General features: G+C 33.9%; 1 protein-coding gene across 1 annotated transcript; it reads right to left on the bottom strand.

Moving 5' to 3' along the window:
* Positions 1 to 225: 225 nt before the first annotated feature.
* Positions 226 to 7,460, bottom strand: LOC112034239 (2-methyl-6-phytyl-1,4-hydroquinone methyltransferase, chloroplastic). The gene is made up of 4 exons (XM_024067046.2): positions 7,329 to 7,460; positions 3,733 to 4,273; positions 2,612 to 2,918; positions 226 to 639 (listed from the first exon to the last, which is right to left on the bottom strand). Exons 1-4 carry the CDS (start codon positions 7,387 to 7,389, stop codon positions 484 to 486), a joined length of 1,065 nt encoding a protein of 354 aa, XP_023922814.1. The 5' UTR covers positions 7,390 to 7,460; the 3' UTR covers positions 226 to 483.
* Between the last annotated feature and the right edge of the window lie 2,495 nt (positions 7,461 to 9,955).

Raw genomic sequence — 9,955 nt, 5'->3', positions numbered from 1 at the left:
GCCGAGGACAAGGTGTCCTCGGCGTGGATTCAAGAGAATAGGCTTCCCCCCTTCTCCTCAGAAATAGCTTGCGCTCCTCGGCATGGGCCTTGGGCCTACTGTATGACGGACTGAGGCTATCAGGCCCATGGACCCCACATTTTCATTTCATAATACGTGAATACTCATTTGAGTAGCTATATAATGGGTAAGACAGATTGGAATGCAAATCAGTATGGAGAAAAATGAAAGAAGAGAGTGAATACTTCATCACCAAAGCATTGCATTTTCAAGTTAGTGGTTACTCGGAAAACAGTGAATAACTGAACATAGATACATAAAACTACAGAAGACTAGTAGACTCTAGTGCAAACTTATTTCAAGAGCATCAACAGAACCATGAAAAGGGCTATTAAGGTGCTGACTTGTTTACAAATGAGGGAAGAAAATGTAATCATATGGATAGAGCATTGCAATCAGCTGCAGGAGCCAAGAAATTCCCTCTCAGATTGGTTGACCTTTGGGCACAACTTGATCTTTGATCCACATGTAAATTGGAACAAGAACATAGTATGCTGATGCCAAGACACCCAAAATGAAGCGCCGGAGGAACACGAATGGATTTACGGGCTTTCTTACATCCTCTTCTATCGGACCAAGCTGTATTAAAATGCACTAAGTCATAAATCTCAAGAGATAATGAGGGAAAAACAAGGAAAGATGCAGTCAGTAGTAGGGTAATCAGATATTTTTGTAAAGCAATATATATATATATATATAACGACAGAAGCATAGTGGCACATGTACTATCCCCTCCAATGCAATAATACCATTCTAAAGTAGTCCAACAGCGTGGAAATTTGTAGTCACCATTCTACAACTACTATTAACGAAGGAAGACTGAAAGTAAAACTAAGATCCAAACATTTTTGAGTGAGCTGCATGAACCCTCTTTGGCCATTCAGCAAAATCTGAATGGTTGCAGGTCTTAAATAAAACAAAAGGTATTATAATTGAGATAAATGGGATAAATTTGAATATCTAAATTAATTTTCTTTAGATATTTGGTTGTGTCATGACTTCAGATAAGCCCTGAAATTGTTTCAATATTAGTGCTTGTGGTGGTGGAAATAGAAAAGAAGAGAATGGCACTGAAACCCTGACGGTAAAGAATGTCTATGTAGTTTGTTTGTTAAATCCTCCCTCATGCATGGAACTGCTTTCAAGAATTCCAATAAAATTTCAAATCAGTATTAAAATAATTGGGTTCTATGGCATACTCGCTGCCGTGACCAAACTAATTCAATTACAAGCTTCAACCCATCAAATACAATCGCCACCTTAAGAAGAGTGCAGAACATACAACCAACCAAGCAAAGATTCTGATGAGGTACAAACAAAAGTTCACTTTAAAGGTATGGAAATCAGTGCTTGGTTTAATAATTCTTATTGAATTTTTTTTTTTTTTATCTGATAATTCTTATTGACATTTTTCTCTGATCATCTATTTAACTATTCGAGCCAAACTTGTGAATCTTAAAGTCCAACCTTTTTTTTTTCCTTAATAAAACCAAACTTCATTAAGACGAAACAAAAATATAAAATAGCACGAGTGAAAATTTGTAATAAACTACAGATGTATGCTTTGCTTCATGCCATTCTTTCTAGTGTAGCACGCTCTTCTAAATTTTCCATTTCATTATATTACTAGTGTATTGTACTCTTTATTAATGATATTTTTAATTTATATTACTACCATAGTTAGCATTGTTAGCAATATCATTCTTTTTTATGCTCATTTATTGTGGTTACACAACTTTTCTACATGTTCTCTATTTTCCTTTGTCTCTCTGTCACAAACACAAACAACATCTCTTACAGAATACATTAAGTTTGTAAAGTGAGTAAAGAACTCTTGAATTTCAATTTAACAGATCCACAACTATATCTGAGACAATTGATATATGGTTTAACTCTGAGAAAACAATTGCCCAAAACAAGTCAAAGTAGATGACTGTTAAATAACCATTTGTCCCAAAAGCTTAACCATTATTCTAACAGTCCCCCTCATATTCAAGGCCAAGCTCTCCCTTAGTAAGTGGGACCCAACTATAGGGTTCAAAATTAGAACCACATGCTCTAACCATGATAAGTTACTTGTCCAAAAAGCTAAAGCCGATAGTAAATGAAATCGAATCACTTGACCATTATCATAACAATAAGCAAACTATCACAATAACAATAACAATAACATGAACAATACTTAAATACATAGCCTGGATATGCAATAGAATTCACTTTAAGCCAATGCATCAAGAGAGCAACCAACACATGTTGTCCACACACACAATACTCTTAACAGACTTCATAAGATTAAGCTTTCAAATGCATTAAAATAGAATCATAAAATGTCACGGGAAGGGTGCAAACAGAATAACACTCTGTTAAGCTTTCTAACAATCTCACCAATTGTATCCATTCGTGTGTCAGCCTTAATTTAAAATGAAGTTACAAACTGGTCATAAATTTGAAGTGAAAAACTCACAGATTGGAGGTATGAGATAGCATATACACTGCACCAAATGTCTTTTAACAAAGCAACATAATACAGAGTATTATAAAGAACAATTACCTGCAAAGGAGAATCACCAGATGCAGGTTTGACACCAGTCACAGAACAGCCCATGATCAGTCCATGGCGACGAACTCCACGATACCATTTTGGGCCAATCCTTTTCAGCTGGACATCTTTAAATCCAGCCTTTTCGAACCACTCAATGTACTCTTCCTCCTTAGGGAAAAGCATCCAGACATCTGCAAAGAAGCGAGACAACCAAAATGTTGGATAAACAGGGCCAATTACGCATGCTTTTCCTCCAAGTTTTAACACCCTGTATGCTTCCTTGATGCCACGCTGCGGGTCTGGCCAGTACTCAATACTGAGAAATGCAACCATAATAAAACCCACATAAGATATCAACTTAAAAAAAGAAAAAGAAAAAAATCCACAAGAACACTACTGAAAACCCTCTCTCCCAGATCAGCAAAAATGTCTATCATTGTTACAATCTGCAAATTGAAATACCCAAATCTATATATAGACTCCTACAAGACCCTTTTGGTTGAAGGGGTTGGAGGAAAATGGGCCTACTACACAAGAATAGCATTTGGTATTCCATATCACTCTACATACAAAATGTTTCTATCATTTATTCATTCATATGCCAACACAGACCCTATACAAAGTATCGATCCTCTTCTTCTTGGTGGTTAGTGGTGTGTTTTGCTACCCCAAGATCAAAGGTTCAGACGTTGCTCAAAGAAATAGGAGGGAAAATCCTATACAAATATGCATCTATCTACATGTATCAATTGGGTAAACACTTATATTCAAACCCGATTTTGGAAAACTCATTATCAAAGTGAAGAAAGCATATTTCAAACGAATTAAAAGATATTCAATCTAATTTTTTTGAACTCAAAAATCTAGGTCAAGCACAATCCTGGGCAGAATCTTAATTCACATCTTCCTGGCAATAATTATATCTTTACCTAAAGACAACACATAAATCTCACAAACAAAGCCAAGTCCCCAATAAAGTATCATCCACAACCAAAACTTCTCCAATTAAAAAAATCATGATGTGGTTAAGAATTGAAATTATAAACAAAATTGAATCAAAATATACACAATAGGATACAGTATAAAGAAAAAGGCAGAGTAAGACCAAATAAAAAGATTGCACAATATACCTTCCTGCAGATACATATCTATCTGCATAATCAGTTTTGAAAGGGAGATCCTCCGCGTCGCCCTCAATAATTTTGCACTCCTTCAAGGGTTCCTTCTGCTTAGCCTTAGCAAGCTGATGAGGTGACTGATCCAAAATTGTAACGTTCTTGGCATCCACATGCTTAACTATCCCCAAAGTGGTAAAACCGGTTCCACCACCAACATCTACTACTATCATATTCCGGTCACTGAGATCAGCAGGCTCAAGTGCATCATCCCTCATGTCCTCAGTCCAATGCCCAGGATTTATAACATGGTCATACACAATTGAGAGGAACCTATAGAACCAAAATGCCTCTTGCTTGTGCTGTATGAACCTAGGCTGTGAAGCTGGCCTTGAAGTTGATGCACTACACATGGGCACCATGGTTCTAGCCTTGGAAATCCTAGTACTAGACACCAAACCCAGCTTGGGAAAATGCCTCCCATGAAAATCTGAACCCTTAAAACCTAACCCATTTGGGGTTATTCCTCTAATGAGTCTTAGGTTTTCAGCTCCACCTAGCATTGCAGAAGCCATGGATATATCAAACACAGAAAACCCACGAAGGAAAGCTAGTGAATTTGAGTTGGGTTCAGTGACCCAGATGCAAAAATCTAAGCAAGTTTCGATTTTTGTTGGTTACTCAGTGAGAATCATATGGATTTTTCACTAAAAGATTGTGTTTTTAAACTACAAGAATGGAAGAAAGAAACCCATAGTACCCAGAAAAAGACGAAGAGCTTAGCTTAGCAATTCAGTGAGTGTGTGGAGATAACAAGCTCAGCAGGTGGTGGACCAGTGAATTCAAATGTGGTTGGTTGTTGGTTTGCTATGGCCCAATGGGGCAATCTTGCGGTGCTGTGGTTGTACACTTGTACTTTCACGGTGAAAGTCGCATTTTTAGCCTATGTAAATTAGATTATTAATATTAAAAAATTTCAATGATACTCTATTGTATAATTTTAAAAAGTCATTTTATCATTATATCATATCATTTTATAATATATTCACATTTTAAACTTTAATTTTTTTCTTTTACTTATTAAAATAATATATCTACATAATAAAATAATATATCTCAAAATTATATTTTTTTCTCTCCTATCTCTCTCTCTCATTTTCAGCTTTCTTCCAAATAAAATATAATTATTTTTTTACAATACTTGCTATAGTGTAATTATAAATTGCACTGTAACAATATTGCAAAAAAATTTGCAATACCATTGTTTAGCATTCATCAATACAGATGATTTTGGAGCTTAAAATTTCAAATTTCCCTTAAATTTGACATTAGCATTTCCTAATGTTAATGCTCTTATATTACAAAACTTTTGGCATAAAAAAGTTTGTATTATTCTATTCATTCAGTTTGTTTTAATTAAAAAAATAGAGATACGTTTTCACGTTTTCGTATATTTGATAGTATCAAATAAAAATGAGTTAAAAGCAAAATTATTTTTTAATTTCTTTTATTTATGTGAAGATAAGTTTTCACTAAAACAACTCTATCTCATGCAAAACTAAATAAGGAAAACAACTTTATTTCATGCGAATTTAAATAAAGAAAGTCAATAAATAGTTTTTCAACTTATTTTAAGGTTGTTGCCAAACATAAGAAAATGAGATAATTTTCTAAAAAATGTTCTTTTTTGAAAAATGATAGTGTTAATGTGAAAACAATCTATATTTTTCATTTATAATAACATATCACGCCATGTTACACTTTAATTAATACTGGTGATTTTGGCTAATTAGCTCTCTTTAGTGAATTTTTTAGCCAAATAGCTATCCTTTTGAAAAATTTATGGCGGTATCCTTGTTATGGAACTTGATGTTACTAAAATTGAGTTTTCCATAGAACTCAATGTTTCTAAAATCGAGTTCTCACCAAATACGGTTGCCAAGTGAAACTCAACATTAGTAAAATCAAGCACTGCTTCAGGGAAGCTAGCAAATGTGATGAAGGACCTTTACTATAGGAGGATTTTGTTGTTTTCCCCAATCCACTTGTGGACATTGGCTTATCGGTGTTCATGAAGTTTTGGGCATGTATTATCACAAGCCTCGACCTATTACTATAGAGAAAGTTTTAGAGATACAAAAAACTGACACCTGTTGATATAGTAGATTGTTAGTGGTAGATAAAAAAATGATATTAGTAGTGGGTCTAGATAAGAACAAAAAAGTTAAATTTTTTTTGTGTATATACCATTACTTAAGAGCCATCGCCCATGGAAGCCCCAAATATAGAAGTTAGAAGATAATTTGTAAGTGTAATCCTGATTATATATATTCTTTGCAATTGAGCCAGAAAAGATCTTGGATTGAGATCATTAGTCTTGTTAATGCCATCAATGGGGATTGGTTGAAGGCTCAGATTGTAGGTATGAGGTCTTGGCTTTTCATGGTGTTTGTGGCATGTTTATCAAAAAAGTAATAAAAAATAAAAAATAGCAAAAAATGCTGTTGAAACTTGAATGGGAAGCTAGCTCTGTTTGTTACGAGTAGGGCATAAGATCATTTGAAGCCTTGAATTCAGTTTGCTAATCTTTGAGCATCCATTAACAGAAATCCAAAATGGTTAACAATAAACATAAGAGGTATAAAGGAAAAGCAAAGTTTCATGTCAAAAAACTGTGGTTCCCTCTATATAGTTCCTACAATTTAGTTGATGGGGTGTTTTCAACAAACTATAGGACTTATAGTAAGCAACATGTGCCAGAAAAATTAGGATCCGTTTAATAACGTCATTCTAATAACATTATTTGTATTTTTTTAAAAATATGTGTTGCTGAAAAAATACAAAAATACGTATAATATTGTTAAAAATTTTAAAAATATTATTTAAGCTACCGTACCAAACCGCCCTAAAGTTGATGGGAAGAGCTTCTTTGTTTCGGGAAAAGCACACGTGGGCTAGCAATGTTATAGATGAACAAATCATAAATTGTTCAGTTTCCATCTCCAACTTTTCGCCTAGTTCGTTGAGTCTACGGATAGAGATAGTCCTAGGCCTTCTCCTAGTTGTATTTCTCCCGTTTTGTCTTGATTCTCTTGAATAAGGCATTTATTCAGCACCAAAAAAAGAAAAGAAAAAAGACTCTAGTCAACTAAGCCTACTTAAGCTTCTTTTTGAATGCTTTCTCACGATAGATTCCGTGAAAAATTTTACTTATGAAAAAAAAAAATCTACGTAAAAATTTTATATATACCACGCCCAATCCCTAGCTTAAAAAAATTACACACACATTAAACAAGTATGCATCAATGTTATTAATTCCGTTCCGTTCCGGGCGGAATGGACGGAATTTCTCGTACCCGCATGAAAACCGGAACAAGAATACACTCTGTTCCACCTCGGCTCAAATTCCGGCCAATTTTGGGTAATTTCGGCCGGAATGAATGAATTTTTTTCTCTTTTATCGTTACATGCAGCAATGTTTTGACTCTTCTGAGTTCCACCGTTTCTATTCTACCTCACGTCATCAAATATAATAAAAAAAATTCTACAACAATGAGCAGAGAGAGAGAGAGAGAGAGAGAGAGAGAGAGAGGTAAAGAACAGAAAGTGACCTTTGATGATTCTTTTGAGGTGGATTACTCGTGAAACTTCAACCTTCTCACATATTTGCATTTTGCACTTTGCAGCACAAGGCCACAAAGAGAGGCAGGGAGAGTAACAAGCTAAAATTTTAAAACACAGAGATTTGAGAAGAATTTGAAAGGATGTGATGTATACTTGTATTCCGGTAGAGGAGATGGAGTTAGCTGGGGTAGGTGAAAGGAATAAATGTGTATGCAATGTAAGAGTGCCACGTTTTTTGTCATTATTGGAAATAGTTCCACGTGACCATCATCCTACTAAAGCCATGAAAAGTCTATGTGTTCAGAACTAGCTAAAGGAGGACCCTCAGGTGGAATTTTGATGCAGCAATTCGATAATTGGAGCTGTTATTTTGCAGATAGGTGAAAGGAATAAATGTGTATGCAATGTAAGAGTGCCACGTTTTTCGCCATTATTGCAAATAGTACCACGTGACGATCATCCTATATTCCTATAAAAGCCATGAAAAGTCTATGTGTTCAGAACTAGCTAAATGGGGAAATTTAAGCTAACGCTTTGGGGTGCGCAGAAAACTTACCGACTCGTCAAACTCGATCCGATCTAATTTGACCCGTCGAGTTGGGTTGGTTCTTAAAACTTGGTGGGTTAGGTTAGGTCACAAATTTTTTTTTATAGCGGGTTGGGTTGGATATGGGTCATAAAATTACAAACTCACTAAACCCGACCCGATCCACCCATATTTAATATATATTTAAAATATATTATATATTTAATAAAATTTTTTTAAAATTAGCTATAAATTTAATATATACTAATAATAATATTATATACTATAAGCGCTTATATATAATATATTTTTTAATAGAGTTTTCACTTTTAATATATATATATATATATATATATCACTTTTCTAAAAAATTTGATATGCAAATTTTTTCCAAATGATACATATTTTTTCGTTTATTTGCTAAATTTCCAGATAAAATGATACAAAAGGCTTAAACTGTTTCATCCTTTTTATGATAGATAGTTTCATTGCATGTCCATTGTCTGTCGTCTAGACTTGATAAAATTTAGGTGAAGTATACAATGACTTAATATAAGTAAGAGTCTAAAAACTGTCAGGATCTTGAAAATGAAGACGTCTTTATTAATTGGAGTATTACTCCGTTTTTGGAATGTTCTCTTTTTATATTATCATTTTTTTTTTCCTGAGAACTATCTATATTATCATTTGCACTCCATCTTGCATCTATTTTATATTTGAATTAGGTAACATTGACTGAAGTGTTGATTCCCAAAGCATTGATGGCAAATTAAAATTGACTGACTTTTTCATTAAAAAAAAAAAACATTGACTAACAATCTATTTGAGGTTTGCTTATTTTGTTGAAATTAAATTTTTTATGTTGAAAGTATCGTAGATAAATGTAAAAATTAGTTAAAATAGTACAGTGGAACTTATGAATAGTACTAAAAAGTGCAGTAAGACTCATAAATAATAGCAAAAATAAACTGAATAGGAAAATAAATTGACAAAAATAATCATTGCCAAACAAACACTAACTTTTTTTTGTTTTATTAATTAGAAAATGAGAGAGCAAAGCTAATAATATCGACAATCCAACTTTATTTTATTTATTTTTTAAATCCATTTAATTTTTCGTTTTTTGGTCACGGCCAACCAATTGGTGAGTTAAATCTTTTTTTTTTTGGGTAAAATATCATTTTCGTCCCTAAACTATTACAAAAGTTCGTTTTTCGTCCCTAAACTTTCAAAAGTTCTATTTTCGTCCCTAAACTATCACAAAAGTTCGTTTTTCGTCCTTAAACTTTCAAAAGTTCTATTTTCGTCCATAAACTTTTCCAAATGTATTGATTTTCGTCCCTCCTACATCAGCACTCTGTCAAGCCACGTTAGCACTCCGTTAGAACTTTTGAAAGTTTAGGGACGAAAATAGAATTTTTGAAAGTTTAAGGACGAAAAATGAACTTTTGTGATAGTTTAGAGACGAAAATAAAACTTTTGAAAGTTTAGGGACGAAAAACGAACTTTTGTGATAGTTTAGGGATGAAAATGATATTTTACCCTTTTTTCTTTTTTGGAGAACCGGCGAGTTAAATCTTAAATGTTGCATTCATGGTGGTGGGTCGTTGGCATGGTCTTTAAAAAAAAGCTTTCGGTACATTTGACAAAGGGGGGAATTCTTAGATGGGTCCTGGACTACAAGGTTAGCCCCAACCAATAGAGAGAAGACATGTAACTAAAAATGTAAGTTGTCAATTTACGTGCCACATCATTTCAACAAATCCACAAATTTAACATCGTTAACCCTTTCCGTTAACCAGTCCCCGGTTCAAATTTCAAATTTCATTTGGGAATTAAATTGGCGGGTCAGCAAGGGCTTTCACAAGGTAAAAGCTTTCAAATTTCATTATTTCTGCAAATTCTCTCTCTCTTTCACTTTTCCTGTTTCTCTCTCCCTCTAAGATATGGAGCTCCCTGTTCATCATCATCAGTCAACACTACGGCTAGCTATCTCATTAGTTTATATTTTTTGAATGTTTCACAAGACAACACTTCAGCTTTGTTTCTATTTCATTTGTCTCTGCCCATATGGCTATCTCACTACCA

The sequence above is a fragment of the Quercus suber genome, unplaced genomic scaffold (assembly GCF_002906115.3).
Source record: "Quercus suber isolate HL8 unplaced genomic scaffold, Cork oak 2.0 scaffold_878, whole genome shotgun sequence".
NCBI classification, from domain to species: domain Eukaryota; kingdom Viridiplantae; phylum Streptophyta; class Magnoliopsida; order Fagales; family Fagaceae; genus Quercus; species Quercus suber.
This window is presented reverse-complemented; position numbering and strand designations above follow the sequence as displayed.